Raw genomic sequence first — 24557 nt, 5'->3', positions numbered from 1 at the left:
AAATTACAGATCAAAGAAGAAATAAAGCTGTCAAGGAGTTTGAGTTTCCCTGTGTAAAATTTTTTTAGAACATCTCCAACCAAATTAAAACTGATCAAAACAAACCTACCTTGTCTTTTTTAAACTATTAACACATCTTTCAGTGGCGCATATACAAAATAGTCCCATGCAAAACTGTCTCACAAAAAAACAGACCGAAACATAAAAAAAAGCCTAAGAAACAGTCCCATACAAAACAGTCCAAAACCATTTGAATTTTTCGACCTTGATGTTTTGGCAACGACAGCATTGATTTACGCTTTGAAACATCAAACCTGAGCATAATTAAAAGTCAAAAAACAAAAAATCAAACAATAAATTAAATCAAAATCATGGGCATCACGTTAAATTCTAAAGATCAAATGATCAACTTCCTGACGGTACAAAAATTTTTTCAACTTTCCTAAATTTGGGTAAATATGAAACGGGTATATCTAGGGTACAAAAAAGGGGCTCAAACTTAGAGAGTTGGGCAAGGGGGAAGGAAAATCAACACTCAGTATGTTTCCAGTAGTTTGCCGTTTTCAAATCAACTCTAGCTCAATTTTAAAAATCAAGGAAAAAATTTTGTTGCTCGTCACAGTTGAATAAATTTAAAAATTCGTAACAAAATAAACTTGTTTTCATAATTTAATAAGCAAATATGTCCCTCAGAAACCCAATAACATCGTTGGGTTGATATGACCTAGTCATCGTCATTTATTTTTATGATAATATATCTTTGTGTATGGCTACTCTTTGTCCTGCGCAAATTTTTCCATTTTTAGTGTTAAAGTCAAAAAAGCTGATTAAAAAACTTTTTTAAAATGATTAGTGGCCTCTGTGGCTTTCAATATTCTGAATGCAAACGAAAAAGTATTTTTTCAACCTCAGAAAAATTTTGATTTGGCCTAAAATAGCATCTCATTTGACCTTACGAGACTTTTTGATAAAGTTTTGTGTGCAAAAACCCACGTGATTGCAAACTTTGCTTCTGTTTCTAGAAGTTGGTCAAAACAATGAAAATATTCACAATTTCTCGAATTTATATCTGCCAATACCGAAATGGAATATCAAAAATATTTCTAGGTCCTGGTATTTATCTTTCAATGAAAGAATCAAGTGGTTTAAACAGCTGTGGTTGATGTTAAAAGAGAAAATAAATACTATTCAAATGCTAAATTTGCTAATAATTTTCAACACTGACGCAATAGATGTTGCAAGATGATGTTATTTGAATCATGCTTCACATTCAGTGATTCGGGAATACCATTTGGTGTTTGTCTTCAATATTCTATGTTAGTTGAATTCTTGTTGAAGACCAGAGTAATCATAGCCCTATAGTTCAAGTTAAATTACCAAATTTATCATCAATCTCACTGGTAAACACACCTAAAACCAGTAGTAGATCATTCATTCGCAATCAGAGTACCTATTTTTATTCGAAATCATATCGATTTAGTTTGGGTAAGTTTGCTGATTTTCGGCCAAACTTTTGGCAGAAGATTTGAAAGCGACATAATAAAAAACTAAGTTTTAAGCCTCATAATTTAAAACAAAGAGTGTGTTAATAATTGGTACGCTTATCAAATAGTTTAATTTGGAGAGCTACAGTCTGTCAGCTGCACCTCAACCTCTGTGAGAAAAAAGTCTATTCGCCTACTAATATAGATTGCCATTAAAAAGAGAGAACCTAGAAAATGAAGTCAATTTCCGCACAAAAACAATAAACTTGTCGAATAATTTTTTCTTAGGTGTAGCTTAGATTTAAAAAAAACGATGAACAAAACATAGATAATAGTCATCACATTTTTTAAAAGTGACAATAAGCACAAAACTCGCAATGAAAGACAACTCGCAAAAAATTATAACTCGCAGTATACTGTCCTCCACAGTCGAGCCTACATGTTGCAAGCTTGCCAACAGAAGGTAAAATTTTTACAAAAACTAAAGCAAGTTATTGCCGCAAAGCAACTTTGCGAGCTTGGCGCGCACATCGGCCTCATTTTTCTCATAATTTCGCATGTTTTTAATTACATTTCAAAGCCTGCGAGTTGTCGTTTTCCTTCAAACTTTGCTATTTGTGTTTTTGTTACAAATTATCTTTTGTTGCGAGCTGTTGCGGAATCCACAGATTTGATGTTTTTTGCTTTAATCATAAGCAAGTTCGGAGTATCCGTTTTGGTTGTCAGTGATTCAAGTAGGATAATTTAATCAAACGATAAAAAAATGTTATGCAAAACACCAAACATATTTTTACTTTTGAGTTATCTACGGATTACTATACTCATAGAGTAATTTCAGATAAAGTACACCGTCTGCTCGTCACGCTATCTTATTTTCGGCCGGATAGATTCGTGCAACTTCTTAGTCTAATACCGATCTTAATCTTACTTTTATATCTCCTAGTCTCAATAGATCTGGTGTATACTGGTTTATGCGAGTTAATTTCCAGAAGGAGAACAACTGTATTCTAAGTTTAATTCAAATTGCTCTGGCGCTGAAACTACAAGTAGTTTTAATACTTACAAATAAGTGTAAATGTTAGTTATGGAATATTATTGGTTAGCTAAGAATATTTTATAAAATTAGAGAATTACATTTATAACCAATTATAAATTCTAGTTTAGAACTGGTTCCATTTTTATTTTAGTTTGTACCAGCATCTGATGGCTTCGATTTAGATTTTTTCTTTATGGAGTTTTCTTTTGTAGAACTTCTTAATTCTTTTCACTCAAAAAGACTTTTAAACGTAGTTTTTTCCACTGAGACAAACTTTTTTTGTCCGAAATCAGTTTCAGTTATTCATTTAAAAAGTTTTGAAAATTCCTGCACACAACTTGACTTCTTAGTTTCATTTTTTCATGTCAAAATCATTAGCTGCCGCAAAGATTGACAATGTTAATCTAAAAATAATGCGACAAATTTTTAGTTTTTTAGTTTGCCTGTCTTGATTTCAATTATTTCAGCATAATTGCTATAGTTCTTTATAAATTCTGAAGCGCATTTTTTCCCAAAAGTTCACCAAATAAATTTAACTGTTCAAAAACGAGGAGTTCTATTACAGCCTAAAGTCGCTTTTGCTTCTAACTTGCCTAACTGGCGCATAGAATTTCTTGAAACAAAATTTTTTTATTAATTGACATATAGTATTTCCAATAAAATTAATTTGCTATTCACAGTAGTAGCGTAAGCAAGCAGGTCATATTGCACAATTATCTAAGCGTATGTTTCTAACACTTACCTTAGTTGATTTATTCTCAAACAGTCTCTATTTTTATAAAACATCCTGCAAAAACCGTTTGATGTATTTTGAACATGGTTCACAAGTTTGTAATTACCAGTTTTTTTCAATATAAACGCCCAAATATCTAAAAGCAATTAACTGCAAAAAGTGTGAGAATCCCACTGATTGCTTCTCTTAAAACATTTGATCCACGTTTGCTTCAGAACCCATATTGCCTAATGTTGAAAACTTATTTTTTCGTAGAAAAAATAACATCAACCTGTTATATAAAACCTCTCTGCAATTTTTGGCGGCAGTTATGATATTGGTTGATATTTTTTTGGAATTTTTGCCAATTTTGTAGAGGGGCATTGTTTTTTAGCCAAATTTAAAAAAATTTGTGGGTGTTACCAGAATCGGTTGAACTTTTTTGAAAAACTGAAAAAAATCTTTTCGGTTACTTTGGTTAAAATTTTAATAATTGATTTGCTTACTTTTCTTTGAAAGGCGTCGTGGAGGTTAAGGAAATCCATGCTATAAAAGAGGACATTAAAATATTTTTTATATATACCAAAAACGACTAATTGGGTTCTTGATTGATTTCGAGTTACTAAGGTATATTGATTTTTTGTTTTGACAAATAAGATCGCGAAATTTCATACTCTGATCCTGGTTGCCCATGGAGTGATTTTTGTCAGCAAATAAATTTTTTATTACCGCACTAAAAATTTTGCGCAAACCCAAGAGTGTTCACTGTGCTTCATTTTACTGAGAATTCTAACAAATTGCTTCAATTAATAAAGCTATTGCATCAATTGTTAAAGGCTAGAAAAGTGCCGCGAAGTCCGATAGACTGTGAATAGACACATCGTAACAGGTATCTAATTAAGATTGGCGGTCAAAATTAAAGAAAAAAAACACAAATTTATGAGAAATATGACATCATTAAATTCGTTTATGGCTGCATAAAAATTGTTAAAATGAATATTCAAGTATGGGGGATGGGGGGGGGGGGGGGGCGTCGATAAGGCCCCCCATATGCAAAGTATGCAATTTTCACTTTTTTTTAGCTTTGACTAGTTGAACAAAACATGTGTGTGAGCAACACCCCCTGCTGTGTGCAAGTGTGTCTGCTCCTCCTGTGGACCTCAGTCTTCTTCTCCTCCGTCCTCCTCCTCTTCCTCCACTCTTCCTTCCAGCCCTCAGACTACACTCTGCACTATGTGGTGGGCACAGGCGACAGCAGCAGGAATGAGTTCCTTCTCCCATTCCCAAAGTGGTTCTGCAGCCGCCTCACTCTCAATCAAACCGATGGTCCAGGTGAGAATTAAACACAAGCATCCAAGTGAACTATCTCCCCCCTAAATAAAAAAGGGGAGATTGTTCACTGGCTTAAAAGAAATATTTTTCAAATAATCAGGTTTAAGCATAGTACATCTTTGCCTTAGTGCATAAATTTGCGATTTAATTAAAAATTTGTCATTTTTGGGGGGAAATTGTTCACTCGGTCTAGGGGGATATAGTTTACGTGGCCACCACAGTTATTTTCACCCTGAAATGTGGTGTTCATAATCTTCCAAATGGCCTCTTTTTTATACAATTTTATCGCGACAGCTGAAGCCAGTGGCAGAAAGTCGGAAAGTTTAATATAAACTGAGATAAACTGAGACTTTCATATAAACTGAGAAAACTCAAGTGTTTAAATACAAAGGTTTTTAAAACACGATCATTTCGTTTTTTGCTATTTTCAAGTCAGATTTCGTCCTAATCTTTTCAAAAACACAATCAATTTTTACTCAATCAAGTTTGAATGTATTAATAAATTTCTTTTAATTTGGCTCCAAAGACTTTTTAGAAGGAAAAATCTGCGTAGTTCAACCGAAAACTCCGACGGACGGAAATAACAAAAAAATCAAGGTGTCTCACAAGAACCAGCTTCTTCCGAGTCAGGGAAAGTCAATCATCAGCCAGACGCTCAAGTCCAAAAACGAATATCCAGGGTGAGTTTCGATGAACGCAACAAGTTTAATTTTAGTTTCGAAAAGATGTGTTTTAAAGACGGAAATTGATTCTCTCACTCGTCTTTTCGGCTTTTTTAATAAATCAAAATCTCCAACCAACTATAAAATTTTTTAAAAAGAAACGATGTTTTTAATAACTATCGGCTTCTTGTTCTGACCACGGCACAAATTGACTGAGAAGAAGTCTCGTAGGGGTGAGGGTGTTGTCTTCTTACGCCTAACTCAGTCTGATATTCTACGAGGTATCTTGTTGTAAAACTAATTTGTAATCCAAGAATGTGTTATCTTGATCGTAATAAATAGTTTTCTTGTTAGTTTTTTAGTTACTGAGAGCGGTTCTAAAGTTCATACTCTGAACTCTCCGCTGTGTACCAAAAGTCTCAGATCTAAATGAACTTGGACACTTATCATAAAAAACTAATTATAACACTGAAGGTTATGGTTTCATCATCATTACTGCTATTGCAGTAGCAGCATCACATGCCCCCTGGAGTGAAAAATTTTTCTGGTATCAGAAATAATTTATAAAATCAAGAGTTTTAAAGCTCAGTTTTTAAAAGTTTACTGATTGTCTGATTGCATTGCAAAATTGCAATTCTTCAATTTTCCTCCAGTTCTATCCTCCAGCTAGGGTTCCAGCCCACTCCTTTGTCCAACGTGGCTTAACCGAATTTTCTTCGGAATAGATATCTCTCCAGTAGAATCAATCTCGACTCTATTGGCCTGTCATTCCGTGTCTTGAACTCTGTTAGCCGTCTTCTATACTCTTGTAAGGCCGCTTTTAAGAGTGCTCCCCCTGATAGTTCTTCTGAAGTTTCCTTGATTGAATGCTTTACTGGGTCCCCAAAACGTTGTGGTTCTTTGCTCTTAGTTTGTCGTGAGCTTCTACTAAACCTTGCGTCCTCCACGCTGGAGTCGTCTGATACCCCCTGTGGATGTTCGAATTTGTCATCTCTTTCTCCGACTGACTGGTTTTTTCCTCGAAATTTGTTTGCCACCTTTTGTACCCCCCCTTGAGTACTTGATCTGCCAGATTTCCCCACTCCGCCGGTGCCAGGTTCCTATTTTGGAATGTTTCCAGAAGATCCTCGGGTTTAGTAGCCAAATCTATTTTCTTCAGCTTCATTTTTTGTTTGCTTCTTGGCATTGAACTTTATTGTGCTTTGCTGTCCGTGGCAGCTGCCATAGCAGTTTGTTTAGTGGTCGCTTCTGGTTTTTCCTTCTCGTCTTGTTTTTTGATCTTTGATTTTTTCTCCGTTTTCTTTAATGCGACCTCTTCTTGTGTGTTCGGTCCACTTGACGAACTCGATTCCCCTTTGTTTGGTTTGGCTCTCTTAATGGCGAGGCTTAAGCCTCTCCCTGATTCGGTGTCTTTAAAGTTACTATGGTTTGGCTTTGTTGAAACCAGTCTACCGGGTTTACAAAGTACGCCAGCTCCACCTGCCGTCGCAGTTCTTCATCAAAATCGGTTTCCTCCCAATTTCGGGAGAACTGATCTTCTGCAGTTTCTTGCATGGCTCTGCTGACGGGCTTTTTCCAGCTCCCTGAGTCTGGTCCTGCTGTAGATTGGTTTTCGCCTGTCCAATGTCTGATTTCCGGAATATCGATCCTGCCGAAGTCCTTACTGTCGATCCCGCTTCCGCCGTTATTTTTCCTTTTACTGACTTCATGATTGCTTGCCCGCTCTTCCTTAAGTCATCTTTTCGCAGAATCGTTTTTTCGGAGAATGTGAAGGTTCATCTTCTTTATCTTCGATTAATCCCTTCTCCCATGAATAAATCATTTATTTCAGGCGCTCAAGGTTTGACTGTCCAATTGTGTCCACTAGTTTTCTGATGTCGTTTTTCGCTGCATCTCTAAGCTCCTCATTCCACCGATCGTTCGCCTCCAACAGCTCTTTTAGTGCTTTTGCTCGCTGGCGGTTTTGATATGTGTGTAGTTGCTGCTTGTACAGCGGGCTGGTATTCCCTCTGAGCTCTCCCTTTATTACGATCTTAAAGTTCTCTCTGGTTTGATCGATCCTCTGTTTGAGCTGTGACGCCAATCGTTCCAGGTGTTGTTTGTCATATCTGGTTCAACTACCTCACTCTTCCGCGAGGTTCACTATGTCTTTGTGCGTATGCGGCCACCACAGGTATTGTGAGACTCCAAGCATGGTTTCTTGCCCAGGGTGTCCTCGATGGATTCTTTTGAGCACTGCCTGACAAAATTGTACTGGGATTTCCAGTCTGTTATCCACCAGAATGCAGTCGTCTTGCACCGCCATCTGCAACCACAAGGGATTAGTATATCGTCCCATTAGCTGGAATCCTTGTTTGTCACCTCGTTCCATTAATCGTCTGAGCCGGTCCATCCAGGTGTCCTCTGTTGTCAACTCTGCTAAGAGGCTCTTGTCGAAAAAGTTTGAAATATTATCCAATGTGTCTTCCGTGGATTGCCTTTGTAGCTTCTGTTCATTTCGTCTGCGTGCTTGTCTTCTCGGTGGCTCGATAGTACGAATTTATCTTTCCTCGTCCGTCTCATCCGTGGTCGTAAGAAGCAATTTAATCACCTGCACATCACACACTTTCCTTTCTACTTGTTGTGCCGGTGACGTGCTTATTGGCATGGTATGCTCTCCTCCTTCGCCGCTTCCAGTTCTCGAGTACTGCTTGATGATGTGCTGGATTTCCCCCCCCCCCCCCCAATCAATTGCCAGAATGATAGGAGGTTTGTGTCAGCCTCTTTTTGTTGGTCCTCTGACAGTTGCCACTTTACTCGGGACTGGTGTCTTGTTTCACTATCTGAGCTGTCTTTATTCTTCCGTCTCCCTCCAATTATCTTTCTTGTTCGTTGTAGTGTTTCCGTGAATTCCTCTTCTGATAGTTCGTTCGTGTTGTTCATTGAACAGTTCCACCGCGGATCTTTAATGCTCTCTCCCCTGTCCTAGCTTCTCCATTCATGTGGTGTATCCGATCACCAGTTGTTCCGGTCGGGCTTTGCTCGTTTATTTCGTTCCGGTCGGGCTTTGCTCGTTTTTGACCGCTTTAGTTGCCATAACAACCACGAGTCGATGGCTTATTCGCCACATTCCTTCTAAAATATTCTAGAATTTTTTCGTTCCGGTAGAGCAAACAGGTGTGTTCTAGCTTACTGTTCATGCAGTCTAAAGTTTTGTGGAAGGAATTAATTGTTGCTACCACAAACTTTTTGTCTAAATCGGATTTGGGCCAGGGAGCATTTAACGGATCAAGCGATAATTAATCGACAATCCCCATGTCCTTCCCTGGAATGTGAACTATCTTAAATTGGCAGGGCAATAACCAATTGACCCACCGGGTCAACCGTGATTAATACGTTTTGTTTGATTTGTTACCATCCAGGGCTGAGGTTAAAGCTTTATTGTCCGTTTCAATGGTAAATTTTTTCCCCAGTAGTTAGTGTTTGTATCTGTCAACTGCTCAAACAACCTCAAGTAACTCTAGCTCGATTGTTGATATTTTTTGTTCTTGTACATTTAGGTACCTTGATGCAAACAAAATTGGAGCCCACAACCCGTCGTCAGTTTGTTGTTCGAGTGTGGCCCCCAAGCCGTTGTGGCTTGCATTGCATTTAACCTTTGTATCCCGATTTGCATCATATTAATGTACTTTGCAAATGTTAGCTAGTGCGCTTTTTATCGTGTTAAACACTACTGTGTTTTCATCCCCCACTCGAATTTTTTTACTGGTAGTTTCATGTTCTTTACTTTTTTCTTTTGGTTTTCCTCCTTAAGGAGTGGAAGGAGTTTATATGTTTAGCTTGCTGCGTTTGGGATGAATTTTGCAGGGTGGTTTATACTACCCAGAAAAAATCTTAATTGCTCTAGTGATTTAGGTGAATTAGAATTTTGAATGGCTTCTGTTTTTGTGAATTTCGGTTTGACCCCCGATTCCGAAAAGTGATGGCCTAGTCACTCAAATTTTGATAAATTCAACGCTAGATTTTCGTCATTCAAGTTTTTAGTACCTTCTCTACTAACTCTTTGTGTTCTTTTTCAATTGCTTTTAACACAATGAGGATATCGTCTAGGAAACAAAATGTGTTTTTGCATGGTTGATCGTTCTGTCCATGGTTTCTTGAAACGCAGCCCGTGTGTTAGCCAGACTATAAAACTATATGAGGAAACGATATGTTCCTGTAGCGTTTCCCCGACGATATTGAAGTTACACTGTCTCGCTGTGTCTACAGCCAGTTTTGACTGACTATACGCATGTTTTAGGTCTAGCACTGTGAAGTAGAGTGTACCCTCTTTCTTATCCGTGACTATCTGATTTACCCCATCAATAAGCTCGTCCACATTAGGCATTTAATACTTGTTTTGAAAAGTTGTCTGTTTATTGGTTTTGCATTAAGTGCCAATTTTACCGAATCATCTTTTTTTTAATGTTATTACAATTGGAGCTCTGAAACAATCACTTGTGGATTTATCTAATTTAGTTATGTGACCCTCTGTCAGTAATTTTTCAATTTTTTTGAATTGAACTCGTTTTGTATTTGAATTGGTATTCTTCTCCCTTTTTCCTGAATCGGGCACAAGAGATATATGAATTTTGAGCTCCCTTTGTGGTTTTTTGAGATCCCCTGTTTTACAAACAAATCGTTAAATTTAGTTAAGAATTTGTTTTTCCAACCTTCCGACTGCTCGCACATGAGCACGTCAAACCGTGACAGTTCTTTTGGGGCTGGTTTCTGTGTGGTCGAGATCCCCACCTGTCCTTGTAGATCCAAGCTCATTATGCATCTAGTCTTGCGTTGCGTCACTAAGAACGTGGCACCTTTTACTTTCCAACCCGCAGATCGTAGATTTGACTTTAACGTACCCAAAACACAGATCGCTTGTTTGTCGTAATCTACGAATTGTGTAGCCAAATTTTTTTGAAGCGCGCTCCCCCCTAAGTAAGTAAATATTTGGGCCGAAGGCGCCTTTAGAAAATTTTTAGGGTCCGTCACCAAATATTGATATCTCAAAAAAGTACAAAGGGGGACCCTTTGAGTCGGCAAGGTGTCGAATCCCTGAGGGGGGAAGCGTCCCCCCCCCGCGCCCCCCTAAATCCACCCCTGATTATAATCGATTGTGTTCTATTTTAAAGTTAGGTACAAAAAAACTCAAATTTAATCAATTTTGAGCCTTGGACGTCCAGTGCCTGCATTTTCTTGAACTGGATTAGTTTTAGACCAAAGAGCATGAAGACAAGTTTTGCCTAATTTTGTAAATTAAATTTGCACAAATTGATTACCAAAAAAAGGCCCGAGTCGATCGTTAGGTACAACGATACAACAAATTTTTGGCTATGAAGGTCAAACAAATAAATTTCAGTCAAAACTATTTGTTTAATTGCTGACAAAATTGCACAACAATAAACCCTCACGGACCCCAAAAAATTTAGCAAGGTTATAATTTTCTCAATTTTGTATAAATAAATTTGTTTTGTTAGTTAGACAACAAATGTCATTTCTACGACACAAAACATCATTTAAAAAAAAACACAGATTTAATGCTTACGCCAATGTCTGTAGATTAAACGCCATTTTTGAAATTTTTTGGGCTGCATGAGATCCTCACCATGGTATTTTTTTAAACCAGAAATTGAAGTAGTAGTTTTGGCGTAATTTTTCATTCCTAAAAAAGATCTTCATAAAGACTGAAAAAGAAGCTGATCTTCATAAAGACTGAAAAAGAAGCTGATCATCGCAAAAATAATTCTATCGTTTTAGTTTTGCTAACTTTCTTTGGAATATTTAGTGCAATAACTTTTCGTCTCAAACCGACCCAGTTCGATAAAAACGCGCCATAAAATTTATTTTTTTTTCGTTTTTTTTCGGATAGTTTAAGCCACCCACAATCGATCATGATTGTTTTTTATTGTCCGTCTCCATAAAACACTGAGATAATCGAATATAGTGGCTTAAAGCAGGGACGGATTTAGGGGGGGGGGGGGAGGGGGCGGGGAGGGCAGACGCTCCCTTCTCCCTCAGGGATTCGACCCCCTGCTTTCGATAGCTCAGAAAACCAATTTGGTCGACCTAAAACAAAGGTCGACAAAATTTCGATTTTTTGTTTGAAAATCCGCCCCCCTCTCGCGAAAATCCTGGATCCGCCCCAGGCTTAAATATCAACTATAAATTGAAAAATTAAAAATCAATGTAATCCATTTTATTCGATTATAAATCAATGGATTCTAGGAAATTTGAATTATAATCTTTTTATAAAAGAAGAGCCTAAATTTTCTTAAAAGGGATCTAATTAAAATTGGAACGTTGCAAGCGTTAACTTGCAGTCTTTTGGCGTGTAAAAAAATAAATTTTTTGTATTGTTTTCTTCTTGTCTTTTTTCCCAGTGTTCTATTTGGGGTATCTCTACCCCCACTTACCCTTTAAATATTTCCATCGCCCCTTCACTGACCCCCCCCATTTTTCACCTTCCCCACATTGACGTTCCTCCCATCCCCCTCCCGCTTACACACACTTAAGGAAGTGTGGCAAGCGTGGGGTAAGTATGGCAGTAAGTGTTGAAATTGGGGGGAAAGGTGAGGAGGAGGGTGAACGGGTATACATGGGGGATGAGTTAAGTATGGGGGTGTTCTATTTAGTCGTTATGAATTAGATGAGGGTGTGAGTGATATCGTTTTCTCGTTTTTATCGAAAACTAACTAAATTTGAGTCGGTTTATAACTTTAGTAGGCTGTGATGAAGGCAGAAAAAGCTTCGAATTTTGCCGAAAAGCTGGAAAAGGTTCATAGTCCGTTAGCTAAAAGATTAGCAAAATTTATAATCCAATATCATCCATTATAATAGAATTCAAGCGAATTGTAAATGAGTTACTTTTTTTAAAGTCTTGGATTATTACCCTTGCGATAAGCAAGGGCATTTAATCGGGTATTAGACTTTTTAAATAAATAAAATCGATTGTCTTGTTCCAAATTGTGACTATAATCGATTATATTGGCAACTTTTTTGAAAAAAAAGGATTGTAATCGATTGTTATCCATGGAATCTTAGTGCTCATTTTGGCTGCGAACTCTCGCGAAGATTCATTCATGTTTTGATCGGGAACTGTAACTATCAGTCGATCCTTCTCTAATGAAACGTACCCCCCCCCCCCCGGTAATTTATCATTTAGGATTTTAAATTTGCCTTTCTTTCTAGTATTGACCACGATATGAACAGCACTGAAGGCTTCTACTTCTTCAATCTCAAAGTCTCCGTAGCAGATCAGGAACAGACATCAGCTGTGGCCATCGGAGTATTCGACTCATACTCCCAGGCCAAAGCAGCTCTGGGGTAAGACAAAATATTTCCAAAGGTTAACACTCACTGAAAGTGACAATGGAAGGAACAATGGCATTTGATGTTGTGTCGAACGGATTTTAACAATTTCAAAGAGAGCTACAAAGGTAACGAGATACTTCAAAAATTTTTAAAAAAATTGTCAAAAATTGCTAGTTGAAAAATTGAAATTTGTCTGGAAAAAACCACCCGATTACAAACATTCCAGCACTTTCTTCGAAAGTCGGAACTCTAAATTGAAAATTAGAAGTAGAAATCATTTTGAATTTTTGGGTGTTTTCGTGTTACAACTAATTGTGGCCCAAAATTACCAACGTGTTGAACGAGCTCATTAATATCTTTGAAATTCTGCTTTAGATTTTTTCCATATGTTTCAAATCAAACCTGTTGAAATCAAGATCAATTTTCAAACTGAAAAACATCTGATTTTGGGCCATACAGCAGTGAATCCTCGAGTTTTTACTCAATAAACCAGAAAAAAAGTATATTTATTTATTTCAGATTATCCGGAAACAATGATTCCTCTCACTGTAAGTTCCCATTTGAAGAAATTTAACGAAAAAAAAACTTAATTCAAGAAACTTAAATTGGATTTAGGTTTACAATTTTTATGACTAAGTCTCACTGCCACGGTTAACTTAAGAAAAAAATTTAAAAAATTTTCTTCGTTTAAGGTCTCGATTCTCCTACTCATCTCGTGCAGCCTGGCCAGAATTGGAATCTTTATTACGAGGAAAACAAACCACGTGACGTGATAGTGGTCATGTGTCCACAAAACAAAAACCAACGTTGGTCCAAAGGATACTTATGTCCAAAAACATATTATAGCCCAGTGGGGTACTGCCCAGGCAGTAACCTTGATGCTATGCTAATGTTATTTAAGTATTAATGTTTTATATTATCAGTTCGAAGTCAAGCTGGATCTAACCTTACTGCCAACCGTAGTTGGCAGAGCTCACTATGCAGCTAAATCTCGTAGAGAACAAATACACGCTCTGAGTACTATTTGAATTAAACATTTAGTAAACTTGTTATTCTACAAATCTCAGAGTTCCATAGAGTATCACATGCCCCAGGTTTCCTTACCCAAGATAATCGATCAGATATGGCAATACCAGTCTTTTGGATGACTGCAAACTTGAACCCTCCTTGATAATTAAAAATTTGGCTAAAACATTTTTTGATGGCAGTAACAGTTAAAGAAATGTCAGCCCGGAATTACTACTGAAAGAACCAAACGATGTGGTAGAGGAGCCTGCACCAAGACCAGAATCACCAATAAACGGAAAAGATCCGCCTACAAAAGCAGCAAGAGAATGCAGGAATAGACTAGCGTTACAAAAAATTGTTCAGGAAAACAAAGAAAAGCAAGCCAGAGGCTCAAAAAATGGCAACAAAATCTTCCAAAAACGACTAGTTTCCCGCCTGTTCTTAGCATTGCGAACAGAGGGAAAAAGAAAGTCATGCAAAATAACCGCATGTGGAAAAATCGAAGTTAACATTCAGAGATGTCATTGAAATGGCGAAAATTGCAATCCAAAAAGTAAAGAGGGAAGTGTATGAGAGATATAATTTATTCAATAGAACTCAACAACAAGGGGAGACTTTGAAGCGTTCCGAGCAGTATTGACTGCACGAGCAGCCAGGTCAGAAATAGAAACGTTGGAGGATGAGCTTGTAAGAGATGTTTTCAGTTCAAGAGTGAAAATGAAAAACTACAGGACACACTGACGCTGGAGACATTAACAACGTAGGAGGTGCCTGAAAAGGCAATAATGTTCAAACGACTTCGGCGTTTCTTTAAAACAATTCATTAATTGCAGGAGCAGCTTCATCGTCTATGAACCCAAGCTCCAATATAAAACAAGAACCAATAATTTTGTCAACCGAGGATTCAAAAAGAAAGATCCAAACAAAAAAAGTAACAACCGGAACGCGAGATAGAGCGAAATACAGTGGAGAAAAGAAACCATTTATTAGATGTGGCAGACTTTTTGTGGAAAGACACTTGAAAAACTTTACAGCAATGCAAAAATTATGTAGAACTTGTGGAAAAGCAAACCATTTTGCGAAAATGCAACGTTCATAACAAGTCAATGAAGCGACCGAGGAATCTTCAGAGATCTCAGAAACAGAATTTAATTTCATAGAGGATTATGATGACTGCAATAATTTTCAAATTATGTAAAAACATGATGAATGGCTGGAAATCAAAGAGATTGTAAACTAAATTCAGAGACGTATCAAAAACCAAAAAATTCACACACGGATTAAAAAAAACTTGGAATCGCAGTGAAAAAATAGACATCACGAAGGACCCAAATCTAAACAAGATGAAGTCATTGAAAGCATTGTTTAGGATCGATCAACGAATTATTCATATAACAGTGAATACAGGCAGCCCAATACCATTTCTAAAATGTGCGACGGCAAAACAAACACTGGATATATCCAGTAGACGAAAGTTTTTATCCAGTAGAAATTTAACTGTCAGCACAATTTGTGGATTAAAAATAACACCCCCATCTTCACCTTGAGAGCGCTGAAGACACACATAAAACCGCCTGGCTAGGAAGGGAAAGGGGTCAACTTACTGATAACCGAAAGGAAAACACGATGCATTTCGGGGTTTCAAGTACAAGGACGACTTGAAATCTCTAGAATTCAGAAATCAACACCCAGCAAATTGTCCAGGTTTGACGTGCCAGGTTAGACGTGCTAGTGTGTGAGTGAGTAGTTTGATGGTTGAATAACAAAATTCTTCAATATATTTAACTAGTTGTTTGTCTGACAAGGCAGGTCAAAAAAATCATATAATTTATCAAATGACTGCTAGACGAGTGTCACAAGTAACTGCTTCATCGCCACAACTGTAGTTACGGCGGAAAACGATGACTCAAAAATATTGGGATTGGACGCTAAACCGACAAATATGCAATTGTTTAAAAACAAATATGAAATGCCTAATATTTACGATATACTTGATGGTGTGAGCCAGATTGTTACAAAACAACAGGAGGAAGGAGTGTACTTTTTGGCCTTGAACATGAAGTACGCAAATAATCAACTGTAACTAGCTGGAGAAACAATAGAACTTCAACATTATTATTGGAAATGCAACGGATAGAAGCCGACAGAATTCGAAAACGCTATGGACCGAATCCAAAACAAGGCATAAAACAGTTTTTGATTCCTGGATGACATCCTAGTAGTAGCTGAAGATAAAGAAGTAGAACATGAGAAATTATCGAAAAGGTAATGAAAAAACCTAGATCAGGAAAACTTTGAATTAAAGATGACGAAGTGCAAGTTTTTCAAAAAAGAGGGAGTTTGGTTGAAGCATCACTTGTCTGAAAGCGAGTACATTCCCCAAATATCGAAATCCGAGGCAATTTTAAAGCTTAATCCACCAACTTTTTTAAGCAGCATAAATCCCTTAGCAAAACTCCTTCTTAATGCAGCTAACAAGACACAAAAATGAAGACCATCGTTAATGAAACAAAACTAATAAAAGAAACTGAAGAATGTCGAAAAACCGGTGACAAAACTCGAATGATCAGAGGAGCATAGAAAAAATATTTGAAAAGATCAAAATTTTGGTTGCAAACATTTCAAGTTTGAATTACTATGACTCGAAGCGAGAAACTAGAATCAAATCCGACGCGAGTCATATTGGTTGGCGGCTAAATTAGAGCAGCAAAAAAAAAAGATGAAGAAAATTGGTTACCAAATTCATTTGCTTCATGGCACCCAAACGCCAAAAAAATGAAAAAATTTTACCAATTACTTAGAGTTACTTGTTGTAATTTGGGCAGTAGATAGATTTAAACACTACTTTTTAGAGACAAACTTCATCGTAGCCACAGAACATAAGGCGCTCATATTGGCCCTGGATAGTAATAATTTAGATAAAACATCCCAATCAAGACTGACCCGGTGGAATGATCGGCTTTTACCATATCAGTTTAAGGTAGCTCAAATCCCTGGAAAGGATATGAGGATAGTTGACTATTTGTCCAGAGAGCCGAATGGAGACCCATGGCTTGAATCAGAATTAAATGAGAATTTAGTAGTCACAGCCATAGAATCGTTCCGATCAGTACTCGACTGTAAAAGCAGTAGGCTCAATGAGAAAAGTTCACTCAACCGGAACGAAAGCGTTCTAGAATACTCTAGATGTTGTAACCCGCCCGAATTACAAAACACGTCGTCTCTCGGTTTCTATAGCAACCAAAACACGTTCAAATGGACAAGGCTCAACTGGAGCGAAAGCTACTTTGGTCCAGAACCCTAAAAACGTTATAAATACGACCGTATAAACCTTGCTCAAAATTAGTGTAGAAGAATCGATCGGACAGAGCAGTTGACAGAAAATTCAAAAAAAAAGAAATAAAAACGAACGTTATGGACGGAGGAACTTGGAAGAGCAACGAGAGATGAGGAGAGTGAAGATAGCAGAACTGAGCATCAGGAGATGGAGAAGTAACAGAAACATTTCAACTGTCAAGTAAAGTAGTCAAAGGGAGTAGAAGACACTATTAATTTTCAGACAGAAACGAAGTCAGCTCAACGTCTCGTTCCAGAATAAAATGGTTAGTCCCAACCAAGGAATACATACCGGAACACCAATTGCTTTCATTCTGGCAAATAATGGGAGAAGAAATTGGAGAAAACCGACGGAATTTAGTAGCGGAAGAGGAACAAAAGGGACCAAAACAGATCGGAGGAACCCATCGAAGAACTTAAAGAACCAATCTACGAAGTAGAATTGACATTGAGTGAGGAGGGGGAACACGAAGTGCAGCTAGTGGATCAAAATCAACGGGTGAATAACCTTTCAAGAAAAGATGCGCACAAAATTCAGGAGCAGCTAGAAGAACAGGGATTGTCACAGCTATCACGATTATTCGATAAACGTCTGCTCGCAGAACTCACATCGGAGGATTTCTGGCTAGACAGAATGAGGCGAGTAAATAGACGAGAAGAGAAACAAGCCTTCGAGATGATGGGACCATACATGAACTCGCTGTTAACGGACGACTGTATTCTGGTGGACAACAGAATAGCAGTGCCTGTCGCATTGAGACCAGCAGTAAGGAAACGTTTTCACAGAGGGCACCCGGGACAAGAAGCCATGCTGAGCCTGTGGAATTACCTGTGGTGGCCGCATATGAACAAAGACATAGTCAACGTGGCAGAAAAGTCCCATAGTTGACACGATACGGTAAGAACGTTAAAAATGTTTTAACAAAACTCGTCAAAACCATAACCAAAACTAGGTCAAGAATTGGAGCTAGACTACGCAGAGCCCATAGAAAATCATACAGGAAAAAATCTTCATCTCCTGAGCGCGATAGATTGATTTTCAAAGTACCCTTCAGTAAAAGTGACTAAAAAACAGGTGGAAAATCAACGAAAAAAAATCTTGCGATCGTACATCGATATACACGGAATACCGGAATCGAATAGACACGAAAAAATTATCGGGATTTGAAAGAAATGCTATGAATCGATTTTGAGCGGAAAGGAATATTGAACAAAAAATTTGCTGATTGGGAGACCATAAGGGTTGCAGTTTGGTGGAAAGAACCATTCAAATAATTAAAAAGAAAATTAGGTGATGCTATTGGACGAAAACACAAAATCGATAAACCTTAGTTTATGCTCAATCCTCAGAGATGGAAGTTATAGAATCCACAAAAAATCACCCTTCAAAGCGCAAATTGGAATGAGGGGCCGCGACACAATTCCGCTGTTTAAACAGCAGATTTCATCATTTAAAGAAGACGAACGGAAAAAGGTTTTTAAGAACCTCCTCGAAGTGATTATACGCTGGAGCGAGGAATGAAGAGACACAGCAGCCAAGGACATCAAAAAGAAAATTGACTCAACTGGACTAACAAACCTCGAACTCATAAAAGGACTGATCTAATCGTGATAAAAAGGCTTCAGAGAGGACAAGAAAGACGACAGATGCACAAGCTCGAATTAAACTATCCTCAGAAAAAACGCAGACAGAAGGAGCGGCAAGGCATCAAGAAATCCATTGAAAGGGAAATTTATGTTGGAATTGGCCTCGACAAAAAAAACCGGAGGGAAATTTTATAGAAACAGAGACATAGCAAAAGCAAAAACAAAGCTGACAGAGGAAAATCCAAAGAAGTCGGGAGCAACAGAGCCTAAAGAAAAGCACACAAGAGATGAACACAAAAAGAATGTAGCAATGGGACACCGAAAAAGCCCAAAAGCAAGCACTCGAAAATGGAAATCTCGAGATCCCAGGACAGTGAGAATGAAGAAAATCAAGACATTCAAATGCACTGGCAGCAGAAGAAGAGCGAAGAGAGAGGATAAGTAGAAAAGGAAACATTCCATGATAACCTAACGTACGTCACGTCGAAAAAGGCAAGCTCTGGGGAAGGTCCGAGCTTCGCAGTGGAGCGAGTCAAACCAAACAATGGGAGACCAAAACCCCTGAATCCGAAAACGCAGGACCAAGTCGTTTTGAAGGAAACAGAGAAAAAGGTGACGGCGGAAGAGCCAGAACAAACAAAGCTGTATTAGCAGCTAAGAAACATACAAGGATCTCTGAAGAGACGGTGATTGAGAAATTATCTCAGAGCAAAACACAGGATCCTGGAGAGGGGACAAGCAGCTCAACTCGAAAGAAATCGTCAGAGAAAGCTAAGAAAAAGCTAAGAAGAATCAACTCGAAGACGAGACCGGAAGACATCCTTGATACGTTCCAGAACCATGACTTGGCACCAGATGAGTGGCACGCATTAGCAGATCAACAACTATAAGAAAGGTTCAGAAGGCGGCGGTTGAAATATGTCTAAGAAAAAACCCGAAAGCGAGGAGAGAGGGGATAAAAAATTTGACTCGCTACCGGGGATTTCTGAAAAGTCAAGTCAGGAGGCAGGCAACCTGAGGAGGAGTTCATGGTAAACCAAGATTAAAGAACCATCGAGATTCGGGGACCCTGGGAAACGTTCTGTGAAAGACGCATGGAAGCCGACTAAAGAAAGCACTAACCAACTAAAGGATGAAGCTAGTCAATTTGAAGTACAGAGACGATCGACAGATCGAATGAAGATTAAATCTTTTTAAGCGGCATCTACTTCAAATGAGGTTTGAATACAGGACCCTCGACCCGGATTTCGAATTGAACTAGATTGAAAGTTCGTCAAAAAAACTAGATTGAAATTTCGCCGATAAAAAAACTCCTAAGTTTATTAATAAAATTTTATCTACTATAAGTGTTAATTTTTTTACTGTCTGTAGCCAGGGGAGTATCGTACTGCGCAGGCAGTAACCTTGTTGCTATGCTAATGTTACTTAAGTTTCAATGTTTTTTATTATCATGTCAAGTTCAAACTAGGTTCAACCTTACCGCCAACCTTAGTTGGCAGAGCTCACTATGCTAGAGCGTGACTCAGCAGCTAAATCTCTTAGAGAACAAATACACGTTTTGAGAACTAATTGAAATAAACATTTAGCAAACTTTTTGTTCTACAAATCTCAGATTTCCTTAGATATCAGACCCAGATTTTATGCTTGAAATTGGATCTTCCCTATGTTCTTTTTTCATTCAATTACTAGGAGCTGCCAATTATTGATTTTCTGTAAGAGTTTTGTGGGGTCTTGTCGGCCGTAAGGACAAGACGACAGTTCAATTTCAAGTACAAATTTCAAAGGTAGTTTATTTTTTAGGCATCGAATGGGCTCAATTTTGAGAAGTATCTCAGCTCGTAGATATAATCCCATTCGATCAATATATTTTGAAATGCATACTTGCATCAAAATATGCTTACTTGCATCAAAATTTATAAATTCGAATCTTACAAACATAAGTTGCGTTGGTCTGCAATTGATTTTAGAAATATACGCCTGGTATGATTTGGAAGTCGTAAAGTACAACACAGTTCTCTCGAGTGATATGAGTTGTCAGGACTACAACGATGACTTCAATGTACACTACTGCCATGGAAGCAATACATGCAGTGTTGGTCTGGTTTTGCTTACGACCGATGATCTGGACTACTTCTCATATGATGTAACTAATAAAAAAGAACAAATTGTATTAGGATGTTAATTTTACAGAGAGTGGTGGTGAAGTGTTTACGTCTCTACCTCTCAATCGAAAGGTCGGATGTTCGCGGCCCACCATGGTCCGTTCTTGTTGCTTGAGGGTGAGGCAACATTACCGAGCCCAGAAAAATAGCCAAAAACAATTGCATGTAACTCTTAACCAGAAGAACAGCAGCAGTTTTCCGTTAAGACCAGGACAGCTCGTACGATGGTCCTTTCGCTTGTGGACAATTCGTCTTAAAGCTATTGATTCGTGGTAGAAAAACGGCATAAGATGAAACTTTCTACTTCTAACTTCGTATATATCCTTCTTAACTTCTTGCATGTGCTGACATCATTAAGTTGCATGTCACTCTTGATTTTCTGAACAAAAAATTGCGCACTTTTTTTATTCAACCAGCCCGGAATCCTAAAACGAAAGTTAATTATTTAAGCCAGCGCAAACGAGTGCATAACCAACGCCCATTAAGCTGTGACTTCCTTGCAAGAGCTCATTTTACAAAATGCAGCGCACGGTGCCACAATGCCATAATTTTTATTCCTGAATCATTCACGATGCTGATTTTCTGTCGATATTGTATATGAAACAACAAAATCGATTGCTTAATTATTTCAAATTTTGAAAATTGTTCAGTGGTTTCAATTTTTGCTCTTTTTCAGCTGTGGACCATGTGGACTCCCATTGCTCTTATGTCAGACAGTGACCTTGACCTCAAGCGAGAGACCTTGACCTCTTCTTCTTCTTCCGCTGCTGATCTGGGAGCAACTGTGTGGTCTGTGTCTTGTCACTTCAGAATGGATGTTCTGGCCCCTATTTTAGCAGCAGAGGTGTGTGTTACTGTCACTATCTTTCTGACTTCTTGCATGTGCTGCAGAAGGGCAAAGAACCCGTATTAATAAACAGAAGTTATTCTCAAATCACACCTGGACGGAAGCCAAAAAACAAAAATACAAAACAGAAGCATATCAGAATAAATGAACATCAGCGTGGCGGCTCAGTAATCGTACAACCAAATCTATCATAATCTGAAACCTTCTTTATTTTCTTTCAACATAATTTCAAGCAGTAATTTATGTTAACAATAGTTTTTTTGTTCAAAAGATCTTCATTGAGATGTTTCGGATTTCGGAATAACTTTCCGCGTTTTAAAAAAGCAGCGTTTCCGAAAAATGCACGAGACGAATTATAAATGAGAGTTATAAGCATCATCTTGCAAGATGGAAATTATCTTGAAAGATAACGATGCTTGAATATCTTCATTCAAAGTTATTTTGGGCACCGAAAAAACACTATGGATATTTTTTTACGTTTTTGTGACTTTGTGACTAAGGTCACAAAGGCATGGGTTTAATTGGAGAGGGTGATCGGGTTGACCATGATGCAAAAATTTCCCCATACATGCAAACTTTTCGTCTTTCGTAATGTAAAGAAACTTCAAACTATTGCTATATTGTCGTAGTCTGAAATCTTGCTAATTTTTTTTTCAACTCATCGCAATAATTTCATCAATTTTACATAATTGGCTCTTAAAAATTGTTTTGTGGTCATTGAATTCATAATTTTGATAAACAGTGTCAAAAACCTCGAGTTATTTTGTATGCTTTGTTATTTAGATACGCTAAGAAAGCCAAACATTTTTTATGTACTATTTGACCTAAAAATGACATTGAACTTGTTCAATCTATGCTTTTTTCTTAAATATTTTTTTTTAATTCGGCTTTCGGAACGAAAGTAATGGAATATTTGCGCTCGGGATGGTTTTTTTTTCTTCAAGCAAATTTTGACTTTTCAACTAGCCTTTTTTGACAAAATATTTTATATCATTTCTAAGGTATTGTTGTCCTGAGCTTATATTTGAAAAGATGTTTCACTTGTGATCATTTTTTGTGAAGTTATGGGGGTTTAAAAATAGCCATTTTGGCCAATTTGGGAAAATTAACGCGCGACATATTTCGCGCTAAAAACGCGTGAGCGGACATTTAAATCGTCTTAGAATTCGTTCCAAATTGATTGAAAGAAGCTTATTTGGCCAATTGAATCCTGCAAGATATTCACAAAACAACTTTTAAAAAGGATATCTTGCTTAAGGGTACCTAGGAAGATAGTTTTCGCTTGAACCCTGCAAAATCTTCAAAAAAATGCAGCATCTTAACAAACAATGCAGCATCTTTTTGCAAAGTCAATGCAAGATCTTGCAAAACAATGCTCCCTAGTTGAATAGTTTCCGCTCCTTGGTACTAATTTACGATAAATATTTTTGGCCGACCGAGCTTCGTTTTTTCTAACAGCCAATATAAACTATATTAGGTAGCGGATCTCAAACTGATATTCATCTAAGGAATATTGACACAAATTATATACAGCGTTTTATGAGAGCTCGAGCGATCAGTTTCACATATTTTTTAAATAATTTCTTATTATGAAAAACATACTTGTATTAAATTTTTTGAAATCCTTTTTTCCCTGAAAAACTCGGGGCAGGTTTAAAAACAAGTGCAGGGTAATTGAGATCAACTTTAACCATAAAAAATTGAATTTATCATTAAGGGTTATTGTGTTATTAACACAGATGTTGTACACTAGCCCCGATCAATAGCAAAAATGTCAAATGCTTAACCATTGATTTCTGTAAGGGTTAGAATAGGTAAAGAAGAGGGGTAGTTTAAGATATCTCTAAATAGATAGAAATTTTGTTATGATAAACTTTTCTTAGTGATATCAGATTATTCAATCAGAATGAAAAACCTCAAACGGGCAGACATATCAGAAAATTTGGTTTGTAGCTTCGATTGAAAATTTATCATTCATCACTGCCAAAACTTTAGCAAAAATGTCAAAATTTGTTAAAATATAGGATTTTGAAACTGTAGAAATGAGAGTAAAATACTCTAATTTCGACTTCCAACAGTTTGTTCGAATTAGGCTAGTAAAAAAATTTAAAAACACGATTTAATTTGATGAGACTTTTATTTTCAATCATTCAGATTTCGGTGAAAGTGTCTGTAAAACTACGTTTTAAAAAAATTACGATCCAGAAATTGCGACTGGAGACAGACTCTTTTAGAAAACATTGACTACTTTTTAGCTGCTGTAATGCCCTGAACACATTTAATTTAATATAATATTAATATGGTTTTTCACAGTATGAGTATTTAGGGGTGGGGAAAGATACAATCCACCTCTAATGGATCTAATAACTATCACTAAAAATATCTCTAATTGTGGTTTGCAGCCGTGTTTTAGTAATATCCATGTTGTCTGGGAATCTTAGACCCAGCTATGTTAATTTTGTTTGTAAATAGTTTGACTGCTGATAGCCTAAAATTGGTAAAATGAGAGTTAGCTCTTAAACAGACCAGAAAATCAACTGACTAGGTCGAGACGGTTAAAAATGAGAAGAATCAAAGTAACTGACGTTGATTTAAAAAAATCGTCCTTTTTCCAGTTATTAGAGCTTTTATAGGGGTAGATATTATTTACTGTGTACAATAAGTGACCTATATAATATCAAATTATTTTCGTAAGCTTTTGATCTCTAGAATTGCCACAAAAAATACTCAAAAAATTTATTGTTTGTTTTCAGTATTAATTTTTTTTAAAATAATTTTGTTGCTTAAGATTGTTCAAAGAATGAATCTTACGAAAGTATACCACTTGGCCATATTCAGCTTGAAGTTTGCGTTTGGTGCTCGGATTTGTCAAATTTTTATAAAATACGTCATCTATGATTCTATTGAAAATTAAATGAGATGAGAAAACTATATGATAATAAACTCGCGAATTGCTGACATCCTAATTTTAAAACTTGGGCAGACCACAAAATATTTTTACACCATTGTGAGTTTTAAAAATTAAAATCTACTTTTCGTTTAACTAACCGTATTTTTTGCAC

At 37.2% G+C, this 24557-nt stretch overlaps 1 protein-coding gene across 1 annotated transcript; it reads left to right on the top strand.

Moving 5' to 3' along the window:
- Positions 1–1295: 1295 nt before the first annotated feature.
- LOC134851445 (uncharacterized) lies at positions 1296–21726 on the top strand. The gene is made up of 8 exons (XM_063867533.1): positions 1296–1485; positions 4315–4564; positions 5100–5244; positions 12433–12567; positions 13075–13103; positions 13248–13361; positions 20454–20629; positions 21325–21726. The coding sequence occupies exons 2-8, from the start codon at positions 4336–4338 to the stop codon at positions 21559–21561; spliced, it is 1065 nt and encodes a 354-aa protein (XP_063723603.1). The 5' UTR covers positions 1296–1485; positions 4315–4335; the 3' UTR covers positions 21562–21726.
- The last annotated feature ends 2831 nt before the right edge of the window (positions 21727–24557 follow it).

The sequence above is a fragment of the Symsagittifera roscoffensis genome, chromosome 7 (assembly GCF_963678635.1).
Source record: "Symsagittifera roscoffensis chromosome 7, txSymRosc1.1, whole genome shotgun sequence".
NCBI classification, from domain to species: Eukaryota; Metazoa; Xenacoelomorpha; order Acoela; family Convolutidae; genus Symsagittifera; species Symsagittifera roscoffensis.
This window is presented reverse-complemented; position numbering and strand designations above follow the sequence as displayed.

Coding starts and splice junctions, on each gene's coding strand:
- LOC134851445 (XM_063867533.1), top strand. CDS start 4,336: ATGTGTGTGAGCAACACCCCCTGCTGTGTGCAAGTGTGTCTGCTCCTC. Junction 12,568..13,074: donor CAGGCCAAAGCAGCTCTGGG/GTAAGACAAAAT, acceptor TATTTATTTCAG/ATTATCCGGAAACAATGATT. Junction 13,362..20,453: donor TCCACAAAACAAAAACCAAC/GTTGGTCCAAAG, acceptor AATTGATTTTAG/AAATATACGCCTGGTATGAT.